General features: G+C 39.5%; 1 protein-coding gene across 1 annotated transcript in view; it reads right to left on the bottom strand.

Moving 5' to 3' along the window:
* Nucleotides 1–17435, bottom strand: part of glra4a (glycine receptor, alpha 4a) — a 44202-nt gene extending 26767 nt beyond the window's left edge. The window contains exon 1 of the mRNA XM_069694152.1: nucleotides 17145–17435. Within this exon, the coding sequence (XP_069550253.1) occupies nucleotides 17145–17212 (68 nt within the window). The 5' untranslated portion in view covers nucleotides 17213–17435. The remainder of the gene's footprint in view (nucleotides 1–17144) is intronic.
* Nucleotides 17436–20858: the final 3423 nt, after the last annotated feature.

Below are 20858 nucleotides of genomic sequence, written 5' to 3' on the forward strand. Positions count from 1 at the left end.
ATCTTCTACATGTACTGTTTTCAAGGTAATGAAATGCACTTATTAGCTTAATAAGACCGGGTTTTTTGATGCAACCAAACTGGTATGGTAATTGCATTATTGTGTACATATGCCCAATTTTAGCACAAACAAAGAGGGCTTTGTCAGCTGTGCATTACTTCACATGTTGGGTTCTGCATCGCCCCACACACCCACTCACAATTTTTCTCTCGATTGAAGGGCCACTGGGAAATCTCTCTAGCTGGAATCTTACAGAAGTAAATCACAGTCTTACCGGCAAACATGTAATTAGAAAGGTGTGGACTTTACTTTTACTTTACTGTGATGATTAATGTCCTTGTTTTGCTACCTGCACCTATATGAATGTGGATAGAAGTGTCAGCGCTCATCAGTCTCAGTATGAATCACATCCTCTGACAGCATATGCTTGTTTCCCTGTTATCCCCAGCTCAATTCCAGCAACCATAATCTTTTTCTTTTTTTGGCCATTTGCTAACTGCTTTAAGCTGCTTATGCAATAGTGTTTTCCCTGCGCTATATGGTATTAGTCCTTTGGTTAGCCCACATTTCTGACAGTCCTCTGGCTACTCCCTCATGGTTATTACTGTAAGGCCTGGAACAAACTGCCTGCCTCGCGTGTGCATTACCTCTCACACGCTGCTTAGCTGCACCTTGGTTGCATGTGTGTATCCACACCAACTGTGTGTCATCTGTGGTGCTGCGGCTGCAGGTCCTACAATTGAATTAATAGGTGTCTCTAATGGCTATCAGTGTTGAATTCTTGAGGTCCGACAAGGGATGAATTGGAACAAAAAGCAGGCATGTAGTTTTTGTTAACCCTCTCATTTACAATTGACCTGTCATGTTTTTGGATGATAGCGAGACACACACAGGCAATGAGACAGAGGAGCGATGCCGCCCACGGTTCATAGCGAGACACACACAGGCACTGAGACAGAGGAGCGATAAAGAGAGGGAGGGAGAGAAAGAGCAGTGTGGAAAACCCCACCCCTTACCTGTCATCATGTTTCCCTGTATATTCTAGCCGGGAACCTCGCGCAGCATCTGTGAAAATAGGCCTGATGCCTATTTTTCACAATTTTTAAAAAATGACACACCACACATGGGAGGCATTAGACGCAGGTGAGATGCGCTTCTCAGCAGGCAGCGTGGCTGCTCTAATCCATTAACGTGGACGCCGAAATGAAATAACGCCACTCGACAACAGATAACGCACAAGTCACAAAGGCAGTGTGTTCCACTTGGGTTTGGTGCTCCTCTGATTTTGCCCTTCTGACTAGTGCACCACAGTGTTTGCATTAAAAGAGAGATGTAAGACAGCCAAGGGCCAGTTGGGTTTGTGTGTGCTTGGTCCCAGTCATAATCCACCTATGCCTTAAAAGCACATTGTCATACAGAGAAGCGTTCCCATGAAAACACAGAGTGTCCCCACACATATACAATCACTAGACTCTACATGACCCATATTTTTGACATGACACTTAAGAGGGAGGAAGTTGTAGGCATAGCCGCTGGCCTGTTTCGCTTGATCAAGCCAACATCGTCATGACAAAGCCACCAAAGAGCTGGGTCTACCAGGGATTTTCTGAATCATACTCACAAAGGAAGCAGTCTAACAATGCTTTGTCAAATGTCAGTGTCTCATTTCACTCATGGTGATAACGTATAGTTTTACTTTGTCTGAAAGGTAGAAAGACATTTTGACTCCATTGTCTGAGGCCAATTCGTGTTGATCTTATGTTGCTTTTACAATTTTAGCCAATATAATAATCACTCTTACCATTGCAGAGCAGCTGGAGTCGCCGTGAAGTGTATTATCATAAAATTAATTATCGACAAGTAAGTATTTGTTGTTCACTGTTTTCTGTTTCCTAATGTGAAAACCACATGTTGATTTTGTTTGTGATTATCCTGCCTCAGAACAAGGCTTCAATTAGTAACTGTCAGCTCTAGCAAGAGAACAAAAAAATTCTATGTAAATGGAAATTGGTCTAACTAGTTAATGCAAAAAGCCTTTAATGTTGATATGTCAGTTTAGCTTTCCCCCCTCCAAAGCACATACAAATGCAAGCTTCTGAATTATTTACCAGTAAACAGAGTTTCTAAAATATAAAAAAATACAGTGAATGAAATCATATTGTTCAAATATATTATGATGTTCAATATTTGAAAATATTTGAGGACAATATATTTAAAATTTTGTAGATGTTCTCTTTAATGGGAGCAAGTTCCAGTTTTTGGATGAAACTGAGACAATTTATTAAAAAAAAAAAAAATTATGGTATGTTTTAAATGTTTATATCCTTACAGCTGGCCATGAAATGAGTAAATTAGTCTGCCAAAAAAAAAAGTCTATCAGCCCAATTTAACCAACAGAAGTTATTTTCTCTCTCAGAGAAAAATATGTAATCTCATTAGGAATGTTTACTGCAGTTTTGGTTTCAGAAAAATACCATGCATAGTATGTGGTAAACCTAAAAAGATGCCTACCGTCAGAGCAAATCTGAGAGAAAGTAAGCCTAAATCATAGCTGTTATTCAGCTGAAAACTTTTAAAATCACAGATTAATCTGTTGTGTAACATCGATGCTCCTCTAATATGTTAGCGTTTTGAGTTTAAAAGTTTTAATGGAGGAAAACAGCAGTTGACAAACAATAGTCTATTAAGTAGCATTTCTGGAGATTTTGATCACATCATATTATCTTCATTAGGAAAAAAAATGGAAATTAAAATACAGTTTCGGAATACCTGAGCAAACTCCATCTGCTGATGAAGGTCATTCACAGTGATTAAAAGTTCCAGAACAGTCACTGTACTTAACAGACCTCAAATGATAAAATGTCTTTAGAAAGACAGTAAACTAGTGTCATGTTTTGTTTGTGTTGCCTCTGCACATTAATAGTGCAATTCATAAAATAGAGGAGGTCTTAACTGCCGTCTGAGTCAATAACTGTTTGCATGTTTCCGTTCTCAAACTACTGAAATCATCCCTGTAAACAAATATTTTATGGTACAAAGCTGATGGTAGATAGAAATGTCTGAATGTTTTCTTTGTCACAGATTTGAAAACCCCACAAGCGAGACAGACACGGGCTCTGAGATTTTCTCGGAGGCTCGAGTCCAATACACAACTCGGGCACTGCTCCATTTGCTTTGTACACTTTTTCCAGGGTGGTGTCTTATTCACAAGAGCCTCTTCGGGTGATGGACATGCATTGCATGTCTTGCAGTTTTTCCAAAGAACAAAGGCATATGGCTCTGATAATCCTTTAGCCTGCTAAGGAAAAACACGTTCAGACAGACTACAAACTAATCCTGTTTGACATGCGCTGTTGTGCTTTCTTCGTCTTCCTATCAGGTTAGTTAATTTAATTACGCCATTGTGTAAGAGAGAAGCAAATCCCTCTGAAATGGAATTGTTTTATTCTATAAGTGTAGGATGCCCTCCACTGCAGACAAACATTAGAAAAATAAAAAATTGGAAACATTACTGCTGGAAATAATAACATGACTCGATGGTCGGGTCGAAAGGTGGGAGGACTCCAACTGTGTCTGCTCAACAGACACAAACAGATGCTTCTTCACCTCCGATATGGATGGTGAGGAAGCTCTGAGTTGAGTGTGCGGCCCAGGATAACTCTTAAGTAAGGCCACGCATAACTAACACATCTCCAGATAAATTATGCTAAAAGCGCATCTTTCCGACATCAACCCAGACATCCAAGTAGTATCCTACAAATGAGCCATAATAAAACATCAGGACACATTCTCCTTGACTGTGACATCTACAATTTATTCATCCAATCTCAATGTGACTTCTAAATGTGACGTCATTAAGACTTTGAAGTATTACCTGGCTTACCTTGAAATGACCATTTGACCAAGCAAGAGAACTTCAGTAATGACTTCACCGTTTCTTGTCAACACACATTGATAGTGGAGCACAATAACGTTATGAGTAGAGACTCAGCTTTTGAACTTTTAAACTTTATAGAAGGTACTATACGTTGTAAACATTAGGCGTACTCTACCATGGTTGAATGAAATACTGGGAATTTTTTGGCAGTCCGAATAAAATAGTTCAGTTTCGACCTCAAAAATAGCAGGAAAACATCTTTCTTTTTCTTACCTTAGAAAATTAACGCCTAGATTGACATATTGTCTCTATTTAACACTCAGAATGAATTACTACATGAGGAGGCTTTGATCTTTAGAGGTCTGCAACCCAACAGGAGCTAACAGGACCAGGTGGGCTAAAGCATGATGTCTGACCCGATATCACGCCAAAGCGTGTAATACACCGGTCAGTTCACTGCAAGATAAACTTGGGCATTTTCAATGCACTGTGACCGGGCGCTTGTCATTGTCATTTGTCATTTTGGAGATCCCAAATGCCATTGTGCCACAGTTCAGGTCATGTGCACAAAATGTTTTCCCTCAGATGTCTCAGACTGTCAAAGTAGAACTCAGTGTTGAATGTCTGACCCTGGGGATTCACGGCGTACCACCCTGCAAATGCCAAAGAAAACCCAACTGGTTGCATGCTTGACCTGATGAGCCTTTTTCAGTTTTGGACAGTGACGTTCTGTGCATCGGAAACACGAATGCCACTCAAAACACCTCTCAAGGCTCATTGCTTCATTGCCCTAGGCTTCCTGAAGCAATTCTCCATTGCCAATTTTCAGAATTTGATACAAAAGTTGATTTGGGCTCTCTGGTCTTGCCTACAGATAAATCGAAGACGTGCTCGACCACGGTCCACAAAAACATGCGTAACTAGGGTGCTAATTCTGATCAAGCGACGGAATGTGTAACGCTTGCTCATTAGGGTTAAACCTTCCTTCTGCTCCGTGCACATCACAGTGCTGCGCAACGCTCACACGCATCGGGAGCAGTTTCATAAGTTATGTCACATAAGTTGAATACGTTACGTTGTGTAAGTAATTTAGTGACATTCTGTCCAACCTCCTCCCGACACCGGCTTTGTCACGATGTCCCTTGACTTCATTCTGGTTCGGGCTTAAAATATAAATACTAAACTTTAAATGTAATTAAAATGTAATCAATCAAACAGTAGCTAATCTGATAGCTGTCTAAAGTCTAGTTTAGGAAATTATCAGTCTCGCACCATGGACGTGATTTTAACAACAAAATGAACATGACTCTGTCCTTTCAGGGGAAGACAAATGCCTAGCAAGCTATTGATTGAATCAAGAAAAGGGGGACAAGTTAATTAAAGGCTCAGGATAGGATCTAATGTGACTGATAAATATGGCTCGTACCACTTTCAGTGTCTGAGACTTGACATTTTGTGCAAAGCTCACCATACTGATAATGTGTTTGTGTCCCTTTTCATCCATTTAGTTAAAGGGTTATCAAACAAGGGTGTTCACTTTTGCCTTACATATTTACTGTACCTATACGTGTTGTCCTATTCATAACTAAATAATGTACACGTCACTATTGATCACATTTGAAACAGAAAAGCATGACAGCAAAAACTCACTTTTTTTCTTCTTCTTTTTTTTTAAACAATAAGATTATTTTGCCCAATTTTAAAAAAGCTCACAAATCTGCAGCAATATGTGCTCTGTAAATGAATAAGCTCAGTAGGTTTATTAAGTTGGTTCAACAGTATGTTCAATAAGATGCATATTAAACAGTCTTTGTCCAGGATTGAGACTTCACTATTACTTTCTCTTTTCTTGAAATCCACAAATGACAGTTAGGGAAACGATCAGACTGTGAGCCTTTTTTTTTACACCAGAATTTTACACCAAAACAAGATTTATTCTACAGGGCTGCTACTTCTTGTAAACTGCAGACAGCAATTATTTTGAGAAAACATCCTCGGTAGAGTCCCAGTCAGAGCTGCATTCTTTAAAAATCCTTCCCTCTAAGAAGCCATTCACCAACACAACCTAGAATATCCTTGGGATTAGCAACAACACATTTTAAAACTCAAACTGTTGTGTTCTCAGCTTCAAAAAAACTTTATTTTTTATTTGTACTTAAGCACACCGTGATATCATTTCAGTTTATTACTGCACTTCACCTGTCAAGGACAACTAGTCATCTCACTAATGTGGGGAGAAAAGTGCCTGCCAGTGATGCAGAGGTCAGAGCACAAGGGATTTGTGCATGATCTGTGATGTTTTACCCTTGAAGCAACTTTGCACTCTGTATAAAAGAGTCACATGCAGGTCATTTAATAGCCAACAGACCACTTACAAGTGTCAGATAATGGACACCTACAGTATGTCCAACCATCATGGAGAGCTTACTTCTATGGGAGCCAATGATTGAAAATGCTAAGGTATCTGTTGCAGCAAAGGCAGGGAAGCTTTTTGCTTCCTGCACATGAAACTGTGATAAGTGCTACTGCATGTAATTTGGTTCTTCCTATAGTGTGTGAGAGTGAAGGTGAGCTCTCACACCAGAAAGTAATTTATTCAGCGTGCCGGAGAATTACACAGGCTACTGTATTGTGGATGTGGACCACCCTCATGTGATGCTGCTGAAGAGGAGAGCCCCTCTTACTGCCATTGTGTTATCAGACAAACACAGCTGTAATCCCCCTCAACCACAATCTCAACCCCCTTCATCATCTGACAGATTCTGCTTCACTGGTCATGTGTGACTTCGGCTGTGGTAAAATGGAGGAAGAGCAACAATTTGTTTGCTGTTTTGGCTTTTAGTTTCACCGCAACTAGCCCTGTTTCCGTTGATATGAGTGAACTAGGTATTAGGATGTTTCATCTCTGAGAGGAGTGTGCATTTGCCACACTGGCTTTGTCTCAACTCTTATTGTCATGGTAATTTGCTAAAATTGGGTCTGTTTGCATTATGTAGAACTCCTACAAGCTCTTGGTACAATAACACACGTGGATATATGTATGAATTGAAAGATTAGACTCTTTTAGCACAGTAATCCAGCGAAACTCAGAACCGTGGATTTCACCAGGCACAGGTCTATGACATCGTGTGTACAACGTGGTTTTCTTCCTTTCTCAGTGCATCTTTACTCATTACTGACTCCCAGTGATTTTAAGCAGAGTGTTTCTTCTGCCAGGTTTTGTTAACTTCCTGATTTGGTCTTTTTTTTTTTTTTTTCTGTGGTAAAGTTGGCTACATTGCAAAGTCATTACTTTGTTTTCCGTAAGGTGTTTGTTGTTCTTATTTCCTTCTTTGTTACATTGTAGCCTACAGGCGACAGTAACAGTGTTTCAGTTGTTCAAAAGAACATTTATCACCATACTTATATCATAACTATATTTCACACACTGCCTGTTAGGAGGAGGGGGAAGAAGATGTAGTGACGTAAGTCTGCTTAGGGTATTTGTTTTTTTAAATTGACTGGATTTTAAATGCCGTTCTAGTGTCTAGCTTCCTGCCCATCTTCTTCTTTTTTTGTGCATCTTAATGCGGCTTCCATCAAAAATAAGACGAGGCACATGTTTTAGCAGAGTAGAGAGACGCTTTGGAAACTCGCTGTGGGGCATTAAGTGGAATCCTAGCATTGTCTTAAATAGCAACCTGAATCCTATCACATACATGCATACCTATTGTTTGTAATACATTCACTGTACTGTCGCACACCCAAATTATGAAAACTGTACATTTGTTAGAAAACAGCTAAAAATATTGAAAAAACAGGTAATAGTTTAAGGTTGAGGTGTAAATGCAGTGATTGGTATGTGGTGCCTGTTCTACTACTGTTGCCTATAGCCTGCAATATTTAGCTGATAAATCACAGCCCTATGCAATTACTGATTGATTACTGCATGGTCACTCTACATGACTGGGTTAATGAGATTTTCATTCAATTACAAAGCAATTCCTCAGTTTGACTCCACCGGCCATTGTTTCTTTTTGTCCAGCAGTACATTATGAGGTCTGGCTTTCTTAGACCACAGTTTTCCTTCAACCCGACAGTGAATTTTAATCAGCATGGACCTTATGGTCAGACATAATGACATGATCGAGGGTTTCATAATGGGCCCCCACTTCATGTTCCTAATTGCAGAGAACATAATGACCTACAGTGGTAAAGTTCAGAGCCAAAGTGCTACTCTAGTCAATAAGTGGCCATTTTAATCTGCCAGGGCCAGAGAAGAAGAGTGGAGAGGTGGAGAGGTCCACTTAATTGCATTAGCTTACCACTGTGTCACATATTTTGTTACTTAGACTGAGGACACTATATGCAGCATTATTTTGGTCTGTGCACAGTGAGAGATGCTGAAAAAAAGAAGCATGTGTGGAGGCACAAATGTGCTTTTATAACCCTGATGTAGCCACCTGAAGCCTGCACACCCACAGTGCCTCCACCTCAGCTATCTGCCTCATCTTCCTCTTGCAGCCAGAGCATTTGAATTCATTTCTGACTGTACCTGTGACTATAGTGAGCGTTGAAAAGTCTTTTTTCCAGTGTGTCAGTCTCACTGCAGAGTTGGGCTATTGTCAGAATTGATAAGAGACAAGTGTGCTTGCAAAGAGTGTTGGAGTGGAATGTTCCTAAGCTACGCAAATTATTTCTTGGCTTTGCTTATTTAACCAAGCCATGCGAGGAGCACAAATTTAAACACAAACATTTGAATATATTCCAGTAGCTGTGTATTTCATGTACTGTGCGGTCTGCAGAGAGAACTGCATTTTATTTTATTTCACAATTTGCAATGAGTTGTTGGCCATTTGTCAGCAGCGCACCAACTTGTCAACCCAACAGCATACCTTAGAACAGAGGTCTTCAACAGGGGTCCGCAGAAGTACTGCAGGTGGTCGGGAACTTTTTGGTTGATTAGACAATTTTTCACTTTTTTGTTTTTGTTTTCACCCCAATTTTTTTTCCCCACAAATACACTTTAACATGAATCCAACATATTGTAGCGAATGGATAAATGGAGGCAGAAGATGTTATCTTTCAGTCAGAAATGCGCACATTCAGCGACACACAGGAGCTCCTGTACTCCTGCACTCCTCCAGTTTAATATAAAACACCATTTTGTGCAATATATATAGTAGGGGGTTCTTGTTCCATCTCTCTATCAATTTGGGGGTCTTTGGCCTGAAAAACATTGAAGACCCCTGCCTTAGAAAGTTCATATGACATTGCACGTTGGAAAAAATTACATCTTTGCACATCCAACTGACAGGGAGCAACAATAGCATTGTCCTAGTGAATATAAATCTTTACAAATGTTTAGCTCAATTTTGGTCTCATCTCCTGAGAAAAATGGCTATTTAGATACTTGCAAGCCTTGTCTATTTTATCTTTGGTCCTGGTAAGGTATGGAGATGGGCATTTCAATAATGAATTATATTTTAGTAGTCGAGTATCATTCAAATAACTTTTTAACGGCTGTAGTGGTCTTTGCATGTTTATGCTGTTTGTACCATAGCATTTATTCTCAGAGAATGTTTGTTTGTTTGATTAATGGTGGTTTGCAAACAAGGTTTAGGTGAATTACTGCCACCTTCTGGCGGTAGTAATGGATTTCTTCCAGGCACTAGTAAAATCAATGGGAAGAAGACAAGTTAGTTTGCATAAACTATTTGCATTTTTTTAATTTAGTTTAATGATTAGAGTATCAAAAATTGTGTAAGTCAAGTCCCATTCCTAGAAGGTAGAAAAGGTAACAGCAGCCAGGGTTGATTACCAAAATAAGAAATGCAGGTCGTACAACCAAAACAACGAGATAGAAGATGCTAAAAAGTTCAATAGATGTGAGGAGAACTGCAGAGTTTGTAGATCATCCTCTGTGGCTTTGTCACAATAAATGATTCCTTTTGAAATTATTAGTAGCCTTTTCACCCACTACTACCAGAAAAATATTGCTGCATGCCTGAAACATTTTTATTGGTTCCCTGTTTGACCATTGGGCAATGTTGCATTTAATGCTCTTTCAGTTTAGCATTAGCTGGCTACATATCTCTAAAGATTAGAAGTTTACCCTGAGCTGATGCGCATCAGTTACACTTCATGATGCATTTATTTTTCAGTGGCTTGGGGTTCCGATTTCAGCTGGCAGCAGAAGCATGTCACAAATACATGGTTTAGTGCAGACAGGAAAAGATGTAGCCTCATCCACGGAAAATTTAGATTTTTAACATACCAATGATTACAACTTTTAATTCATGGTGGGATTTTTGATTAAGATATTAGGCATCCTCAAACTTCCGAAGGAAAACTATTGTTTTTGTCCTCTAGCACCAGAATCTCATTGAAAACTACCGTGTTAAGATCTGGCAAAAGGAGGCTGTTATGCACATTTGATGAAACAGAAACAGGGAAAGGTCAGTCACATCTCTGCCTGAAATCTCAGCCAAAAACTGAAGGCCCCTGGCTGACTTTTAGAGACCATCAGTTGGCTGTCACCTCGACAATATATCCAAACACAAATGCCCACTGAGGCAATGAGCAGATCTGTGTCAGACACTGGTCTCTTGTCAGCGATTTAGATTAGACTGTGTGGCCACCTATGTCTGCACACAATGCCCTTTTTTATTACAAGTTTCTGATGACAAAAACAGGACGGATGTTAGTGTTACTTTAAGTTTTCTGCAGTGACTTTTCATTCTGGCTGCACAGACAGATATTATGTAAAATTAAACTAGGTGTGGAAAAAACAAAACATAACATAAAACAAATCCAGATATCCCTCAGAGAACAAACAGAATAAATAACTTGTTTTGAAGGTTTTTTTTTTAAACAAGCTACAATTAAATCTTCAACATTTCCTCAATGGAATTTCAATCTTGCCAGCGCAAATACATAAACTCTGTTTATCTTTTGATGAATTTTCTTTGTGTGCATAGTCCTCATATTTCATTAAGTATACCACTACTTGTTCATAGCGGTGGTGGCTGTGGAGGGCAAACCGTCTGTTCGAGTCTTGTCTCCAGCTTGGCTCTCATTTTTTAGTCATTAACTCACGTAAACATCCCATCTGTTCTCCTTTTACACTTCCTTTTTTGCCAGCACTCCTTGATGCTCCAGTCTGTGTATCAACCAAGTGTGTGGGGATTTCCTGTGTTTTTGGAAAGGATACGAGAGCCCCGGAAGTGTCTCCAACACTAACTCAAGGTGAACTCACTGGTAGACTCTATTGATTTTTTTTTTCCTGGCATGTACAGTTGTCCTGTTGGAAAAAGCAAAACAAAACAAACCCTGCATGTGACTTCAAACCACATCTTTATTTAATTTTGTATTATTTAATTTCTTATATGCTTCAGTTTCAGTTTAAAAGGTTTTAATACGCAAAAGTTTCCACTCATTCGCCATAATTTTAATAATAAATGTTTTTTTGGACAACTCTTTGTGGGTTGGGAAACGTTTAAAATGAAGGCACACAATCTTTGCAGTCCTCCTCACTCCACTGTTTACTAGCCTCCAGATATTACTTTTCTGTTGCAGATACTTCTGTACCAGCTGGGAATACCATCAGAATTTAATTAAAAGCTATCACAGAAAGATTGTGTCCTCGCCCCAACAACTGAGCGTTTGAAGTTTGGATCGGCTAAATTGTGTTTACTTCTTTGCAGAGTGTTGCCAGTGTTAAATAGTTGGTTTTTTTCCCCCCTGTTGTTTAACAAAGGGCTTCAAAAGAAAACATTGCTTTCTGATACAAGTAATGTAAATGGGACATTTAAAGTACATACTTTTTTTTTGGGGGGGGAGGCCTTACATTTACAATTAATGTAGTTGTAGAAGCCTGGAGTCATAGGCGACTCTCAGGACAAGCTGATGAACTGGCGAGCTGCTACAATACTAATCAGCTAGAGGAACATGTCAGTGTCAGTCAGACTGAACTTCTTTAAATTTTCTCTACTGTTCCAGAATACTGGCATTTTATTCTCAGAACTGTATAAATGTCATGCAATAAAGGGAGAAAAGCTCTGAGCAAGAAAGCTTACTGTCAGTTACTGTAAACGTCAAGCTTGCTAAATGTCAATTGGCTCTGGTGCTAAGTGGACGATAAGCGTACAGTTTAGTCAGGAGACATAAATTTGTACCACTAACTCTTGTCTCATATTTGTCTGCAAGCTATTTTGGAGAACTTTATACTTTTGATAGAGGAAGGTTAAAAAAAAAAAAAAAAAAAAAAAAAAAAAAAAAAGTGGATGCTCCATTTGAACATTTGACCTCCATTCTGGCTCTCTGTTCCCTCAAAAGACACTTGTGACAGTTTCCTATTGGCAAAAATTGGTCCAGCTGAACTGGACACGGCACACGTTTATTTCATTACCGCCTGCAAACTCGATAGCGATTCCATTGGAATGAATTGATTTAATTTTGCTATTTTAAATCCTTTAATGTCCAGCTTTTAGAAAAGCAACTCTGTACTTAATAAATTGGAAAATTATTTTAGTACAATGTAATCCTTTGCTAGTCACTTTTATCTGCTCATCACTGGAAGAACGATGTTTGGCTGCATGTATCAGAAGAAAACCTCCAAGCATTTGTTCACCAGTAAAATGAGTAGTTGTGTTCAGGAGAAAAGTTCTTAGAGACATAATTTGGTATAAAATACCTGAACCATTTCCCGCTGATTCCCAAAACCTCTTCCTCTGGCCCTGTTTCACACCCTCTGACATGAAATATTTGAAAAAACAATAGCAGCCAACTGGAAGGAAAATTGTGATAATTGAATGCTATGGTAATAGCTTGTGGTATTAGGTATAGGCAGATAATTTGGAGCATGGATGCACCCTTAGTGAAGCTCATCACATTAATTTCTTAATCAAATAGGGGATTTTATGTCCAGAAATGTCAGACGTTTGTACAGTTGCGTGCTGAAAGAAGACATATTCAGTTTACAGTACACTAAAAGCCTGAAAGATCAAATAACGTCGCTGTCAGACTAGAGCACAGATTTCTGGATATTAGTGCAAACTGGAGAGTCTCGAAAAGTTTTTTTGTTCGATTATCGAGTTTGACATTCATTGTTGCTTGTTTATTTGAATATTTTAGCAGTAGAAGTAGCTCAGTTTTATATACTGTACATAATTTTAAATGGGTCAATTACTCATGGGGATACAGGAAACTTGCCAGGGAATGACAAAATGGTCCCAGAAATGCAAATCTGAAGCAGTGTATTCACACTTTTTGGACTGCTAACAGTACATTCAAACTATTCCACATATCTGAAACCAAATATGAGAAACAAAATGTGTCAGCAGTGCAGTAAAGACTAAAAAAAACAACAACAACTACTTCCCTTGCTACTCCCAACTCGGTTGGAGCATTTTAGCTAATCTTTGTTTCAGTCAGTCATATAATTTGTTTATTTTAGTAATTCTGCTACTGATTTTCTAAACATGGAGATGAAGTTCATAATCAAGTTAAGATATCTACTTGCACTGCAGCTGAAAGACGTTGTGCCACCCCCAGAACCACACAATATAATCAGTCTTGTGAGTGACCAGCTCTATCTGATGATAAGAATTATTCTCTGATATTTTCAGCTCTGAGTCATGATCTCTAACTGACTGGAGGCAAGGACAGCGGGGATCCTTGGTGCGATTCTCTGCCCTTCACTTCAGTGCAATCCACTACGCTTCACTCTCAATTTGGCAATGAACACAGACACATCAGATGACATGGGGACGTGGATGCATTCACACAATTTGCATGTCTGCCTTCGTGATGTTCACATGCTGGTGAAGCCTTGCATGTGTATGTGTGTGTGTGTGTGTGTGTAATAGTTTTGGTTTTTTATCACATTAACAACATACAATTTCAACTTGTTGAATGTGAGCAGATGCAAGTTGTACAACTTGAGCTCTTAATTACTGACATTACACACCAGATGGAGGAGCTTGCAAAGAGTTTACGATGTGATAAGTCATTTATCTTGGTTCTGACCGAAATGTGTCAGAGGGGTTAAATAAAAAAATAAAAAAAACACCATGAGAGAGCAAAAGAGCTGTCATTGAATGTCTCATCAGAATTGCATCTTATCATTGTGCACTTATTATTTGAGCATTACTTTACATCATAATTTTGCAACTTTACAGTTGTGCTTAAAGTTCTTGTATGGGCATTTTCAGAGTCAGTATTTCAACTTGTCATGAAAGGACAGGTGTTAGTAATAAAATGAACTATGGCTCAGTTCTATTCAAATGTCCCAGTAAATTGTGAGGCAGCACAAACAGTAACAGGACACTGAAACTGAAGCAGGTAAATGGAATGCAGCCATCATTCATTTCATTTTTTACATCTGTGCTTTTCCTGCAGCACAAAAGTTTAGCAGCTATGGATGGCTTGAGTTTGTTTGAAGCTAAAACAGATGACTTCTGGTAGTGGCATGAAGCAGGCTTGCAGTGCCGTGGACAGAAAGCATGACTTGTAGCACAGCGCGTGGATTAGCTTTATCTTTCGATCGTGTTTGATTTGCAAGAGCTGTTGTGCCTCTCGACATCCAAACATGCTCACAGGTGCAATGCATTTTATGTCTGCTGAAGTCCAGCACAATGCAAAATTCATGACTGAGAAAGCAGTAAGCCTGTTGTTGTTGCCCCCTACTGATCTGAAGAGCAAATGCTAAATTCACCAAAAAATGCATACACCCATATTGGCCCCAACAGTGTGATCTGTGTATTATTGAATTAAATGCATAGAAATTGATCTAGTGCTGAAACAATTAGTTGATTGATGCTTTAAGTAATTTTTTTTTTTAACTAAAATTCCCCAAATTGACTAGTTTCATTTGCATTGGGATGGTAATCTTTCACAATATTCTGATATATTGTACACAGATTATTGCAAAATGAGCAGATTAAGTCAAATATAATTTGGTTCAGCCTCGTTTTAATTTCCCAAGCATTTTAATCTATATACTTGTAAAACATTTGCAGTGTTATATCTGCACTCGTATTCAAAACTGTCTTCAAACTAATGAATCGCAAGCAGAGAAAAGCGATATGCAGCATAAAAAAACGGAAGCACGCAACCCAAACATTTGTAGCATGTAAAGATGGAACCAATCTGATCAATCATTTTTCACTACTACTACACTACAAAAAATGGTGAACAAAATAGAAAATATCTGCAAGTTCAATCAACATCTGTGCACACTGCAGTGTCTGAAGTCAATGCATAAATTAACGTAAATCAGCAAATTTGCAATTTGTATTTATTATTATTATTTTTTTTTCCCCCTTGAAAGGTCTTTAGAAGAAATCAGCTAAAGATACCCGACAAACAAATGGGCTGGGTGGCAGAAAAGATTCAGGACAGATTGAGGTTTTCTTTTGAGCTGGGATTCAAATTGAACAGTCCTGAAGTGCAAGATGCAACGCTCTCTTTCTCCACACGAACGCACACACCTACATATAACCGCTTAGCCATCACCGTCTCAGACTATGATATGAACTTTTTTTTAATTTATTACACCCTTCATTTCTGTTTCTCATTTCCTCGTGTCGACAACCATCTTCTAGTCCGAAACCTATCGTACCCATCCAGCTTGAGCTCTGCTTTACATGACAATCTCTTTTTCACATCTCCAACAAGGCTTCCCGTCTCTCACACCCACCAACCCCTCTCCTTCTTCATCTCATCTCCTCTTTGCTATCTGCCCCATTTCTCTTCATCTACCAGCCCCATTCTCCACTTTACTAATCTCCCCGTCGCCTCCGGCTAAATGAATCACCCTCTCAATTTCTTGTTCGCATTTCTCTCCATCCCAGGATGCTCAATTCCCATTTTCACATTCCATCATTTCCCCCCAACATGTCCACACCTCCATCAGATTCTGCCTGTCTTTTACACCTGCCTTCCTTCCTTAATCCCTTCCTTTTCCCCTCCTGCCTCCCTCCCACTCCCTGCCTACATGGCGAGCAGAAAGGCTGGTAGGGGACCATATAATTTGTCAGAGGAGGTGCTGTCAGTTGACTGCTCTCCAGGCTAAGAGCTTGCTCTTCTCGCCCCTGGGTTCACCGAGTCGCAGCTCTGTTCCGCTCCAGGATTATGCAGATCTTAATTCCCTTCCGCTCACACCTGAGGGTGGCAGGGCATGAAATAAGGAAAGTGTTCACTGCAAATAAAAGTTTTTGCCACCAAGTCAGGGAGAGCGGGGGAGAGGGAAAGAGAGAAAGAACAAAGGTATGGGAGGAGGAGTACAGGAAAGAGAGAGAGGGGAGCTGGTTGCTGGTCAGTGGTTTCAGTCAGGGAATGTTGGAAGAAAGTGTAATATGTTGTTGGACAAACTGAAAATAAGAATAAAAGAGACAGGACAAGAGAGGTTTTCTCTGTTTTAGAGACATTGAACACACATTGACAGGTCATTTCCCCTTATTTCTATCAGTAGTGACTCAAGTCTGCACGTACTGTTTCTGATGAGGTCTCCTCCTTGTCTTTCATTAAAACATGAATCCAGATGTTCAGTATGCACCACCTCCTGGAGGTTTCAGTTCTGTGCTCTGCGGTCACATGTTGCTGTTAAATTCCTAATCGCTCCATAAATAGAATATCATCCACTGGAGTCTTCATATTGCAATTCTACAACTCACAAAGCCACCAATCCAACCTGCAACCGGGAATTCCACAGGTAGTTTGCGACCAGGACACGTTTTTTTTTCTTCTTTTTTCTGTGCACTAAGAACAGGATCCATTGTTTGCATGTTTGTACTCCATTATTATTTATCGCCAGTTTACAAACTGCAACCCAGAAGCCAAATCGTGATTTTTTTTTTTTTTTCAGAATTAGCGTCTAAACATCTGTTTACTTTGTGCGCAAAAAGCACGGCTGCTTTTTTTTTTTTTTGCGGAATTGTGCCGACGTTTCCTCGCATGTAACACTCAGGAAAAAGGCGGTTATTTGTCCCATTATCTTATAAAATAGCGGCAAGACGTGGTCGAATAATTAGTTGAAGAAAGTCCTGTATTTTTTTCTTCCCTTCGCACCAACATTAAAACGCACAATGGGTGTTCATCTAAAGAACAACATCAACTGATCAAGTTAAAAAGTCGATAAAAAAAAAAAAAAAAAAAAAAGACAGATGTGACGTGGACAGTCGGCAGTGTCGACTCAGATGGTGAAAAAAAAAGTTTATGCCAAGCAGTTGATGAGAGAGTCGCACCAACACACAGAGAGAGAATAATACATGTTAGTGCGCCTCACCTGATAAAGCCTCCATGGAAAAAGCAGAAAGACAAGACATACAGAATCCGAATGACCTGTGGGAGCATCCTCTGGCTCAAAATCTCTCCCTTCTCCCGTTGAATAACTTGCAGAAAATAAATTAAGGAATCAGCAAATCCACTGAGCAGCTTGTGAGACTGGGCTACAGGAGGAAGGCATCGCCTCTCTCAGTGATCCAAGCTTGTCTTTGGGGAAACTTCTCCCCCTCCCACCAAGTCCAGAGAGCTGCACACATCCACACAGCAGGCTTCTCTGCTTCAGGCGGCTGGACGGCACTGGTCAGTCTGACAGTGTGTTGGTGCTTGTGTTCAATGGGGCGGGGGGGGGGGGGGGGTCGGTTTTCGCGCGCGCGTGTGTGAGTCTGGTTTTTTGGGTTTAAAAAAAAAAAAAAAAAATTTGACTGTGGTTTCGCCCCTTGTTTCCCTCGCTCCGAAAACAAAAAAAAAAAAAAAAAGGGTGAAGATTTAAAGGAACAGTAGATTTTGTTTTGATGGCTGTCTCGTGTGTAATTAGCCTTAATTAGGACGTAGGGAGTGATGGCTGTGATAAAGGGATAAATTGCAGGGTTTAATATACGCCAGTTTATGATCGGTCTGGAGTGAAACACTCATACAAATTTCACTTGGAGGATGAGGTCTTTAGAAAGATAAAGTGCTTTTGTTTGTGTAGGAGTACAGCCTCTATAGAGAGCGTGTAATGGACTGAAAATGATGCTTGCTAATTAGTTAATAGTTAATTCAACATGTTTTGTAAAATATGTACCAACGCCAATATTAGGGAGTCAAAAAAAAGTTCTGATTTTCATGTTCTGTGCCATAGACATACTTGTTTTGCAGCGATCATTCAAATTTGTTTGTCAAACATTTAAGTGCCTTAAACTGCAATACCAGGGCCCGCTAGGGGTTGGCTCCAAAAAGACTCTGGCACCATAGACTCGAATTCAACTAATTAAACACAAAGTCAATAAATGTTTTCCACCAGTCAGTTTGGTTTCATTTGCTATAGTTGCTCCTTCATATTAGTTTTCTGGTGATCCATCTGGAAATAATCCTGTCATTAATTATATATTAGGCCTTAAGGCGTGTCTGTTTGATTGACAGGCCTGTGGTGCAGTCAGGTTCTGACTGTAGGCGGGCGGCGGGTTGTCTCCTTGGGTTCCCAATCAGATCGAGTCAGATCCACCGCTCGATCGTCCCCAGCTTGTTAAATATGGATGCTTTTAGCTCCAAAATAACAAGATGGCGACGGACAAAATCCGAACTCGAGGCTTCAGAACAGCACTTCACAAACCAATGGGTAATGTCACAGTTGGTTGGTGCTTGGGCTCCACATCAGACAGAGCATAGATATGCATTAAAATAGCCAACATTAATGTATTGTCCTTGTTGCAAATGCTGGTTTCTGGCTTGAATGTTGCACACCAACATGCATATTCACTAACATTTAGAGCATTTTCTATCAGAGAAGAAGCATTTGAGTTTTTTTTTTTAGTTTGTGACATTCTATTATGTTTTAATCTATAAAGTGACAAGACATTTTTCGGACATTTCAAACAACCCCGCTGTCATCATACATGAACTGGCTCTCTACCCATCGGAAAATAAATCTCCTGGGTATTTCTAAAGTGCGTATGTGTCACAGGTTATAGATCAGTGTATGCACACTTTCAGGATCCATTAAGGTCTCTGTATATTAGAGATCACAGGGCAGTAGCACAACGTGACACATCACACACAGGGTTTGACCATCAAATTGTCTCCTTTGTAGTCATTCGTCTTCTCCAGCTGATCCCACCAGCAGATCCAGTGTTTCCGAAGCAGCCAGAGGTATCGCTCTTTTCTTTGTGTGGGAAAACACAGCATATTAACCTTCACCTTATACAATTACTCTGTTCCCTTGTTCCACTTTGACTGAAGCATGGGCATTAAAGATGCATTGGGTTTCTGTGTTTCTATTAAGGGCTGAAAAAAGTTATTAATTTAACCAGTTTTTGCTAATGCCATTCAAATGCTGTTTTTGTGTTTGGTTCCTTTTATATGAGCTAGAAGATTGACTTCCATCACTGCAAGGAAAGTCAAAAGATGTGAAATATTATATTTATTAGAAATGTCTTGCTTGGTTTCTCACAGATGAAATGTTAATGTGTACTCTGATACTGGTGTAGCCTTCTGATGTTTCTTTATATTTTCTGCCAGATGCAGAAACCTCAGAGGTCAGCTCAGTAGTGTAGCAAGCAAGATGGAGGTGGGGCTGAGTAGATTTGGAGGTGATGGCAGAGAGAAGTAGAGGAATTGGAAAAAGTTAGGACTTCTGTTGTTGTTGTTGTTGTTGGCTGTTCTCCTATACAGTGGCAAACCTCCAACATGAGTGCTGACATCTGAGGCCAGAGAGCATGTGACCTATCCAGGCCTCTGTCACCCACGACATTTCCATGAAGGACAGCCGTGCTAGCCACAGGAGGATAAATATTAATTTCACATGCAACATTAGCTGAAGTCATTGAAGTTTGTTGTAACTTTAAGCTCTGTGTATTTTATAAATACATTCAAATGTTCAAGTGTTTGATTGGATTATTCAGTACTTTTGTCTTTCATAATGGAAATATTACAGCAAACAAACAGGTGGCATTTTTCTTTCTCTTGCACAAGAATTTACAGTGGCTGCATATACAATCATATTCTGGAAATTAGATTTGAAACGGTCACCTTAAGGATTAAAAGACTAATCAATTACGTGTTCAGATCAGATATTGTTTTCTGAATGGAGCGAGTATAAGGTCTTGAACAGAGAGTGTTGCATTATGGCTGGTTTCTAGCCTTTTTATTGCTACGAAGTGTTTTCAACTTTGTCGATAGTCTTTGGTTAAATCAAGTGTTTTGTTAGTCCAGTTTAACCTGCAGGAGTTTCTGAAAAATGGGAGTAAATGCTGCATTTATTAGGGACTATTTTCAACAGTGCATTGATACAAACGGCCTGCTGAGTGGAGTTGACTGAAAATGAACTACACTGCTTACTATATGTTCTCAGTACAGAAAGAATATGTCAGCTCATTTGTGTGTCAATAGTTTTTAAATATCACTGGAGCTACTGACTGCACACACAATACTCATCATTAATTAATTGTTTGTTTTATTCTCTTAAGGGGATTCACTGAGCATGTCATCTTAAAGTGAAAGATATGTCAGAGTAAATTAAGTGACAACATTATGTCATTGAATAAACTGCACTAATACCACCATCCAACTTCTAAATCGTTCTCACTTGCACGGAAACATGTTTTTGAATGTTGCAAGACAAAGATAACAAAGAAAACAAGCAGCTGATAAGCTACCTAAGTGATATCTGAGATGATTGCTGTAAATGTCAGCCTTTTATCTTTCCTGTCATTCTATAACCCCTCAAAATGGCCTCGTCTCAGTTTTCAAGATTAATGGTTGGCTCGCCAATAAAAGGTCAGATTCCAGCTGTGGTGATCACTCTGTCCATTTTTTTCCCTTTCACCCATGCAACCAAAGGGAAAGTCTTTTCCATCCAACCCCACCTTAATATAACCATGAGCCACACTTCTGTTTTATTCATGGTCACATTCCAAACTTGACCTTTTAACACCGTAACCAAGTAGACAGTGTTTGAGATTGGATCTAATATTCCTGTATGTTACATCGCAGGCATGCTTCCTCTCTTCGAATCTGT

The sequence above is a fragment of the Brachyistius frenatus genome, unplaced genomic scaffold (assembly GCF_029030835.1).
Source record: "Brachyistius frenatus isolate BFR_SWC_R1_liver_20210118 unplaced genomic scaffold, ASM2903083v1 Contig_17, whole genome shotgun sequence".
NCBI classification, from domain to species: domain Eukaryota; kingdom Metazoa; phylum Chordata; class Actinopteri; family Embiotocidae; genus Brachyistius; species Brachyistius frenatus.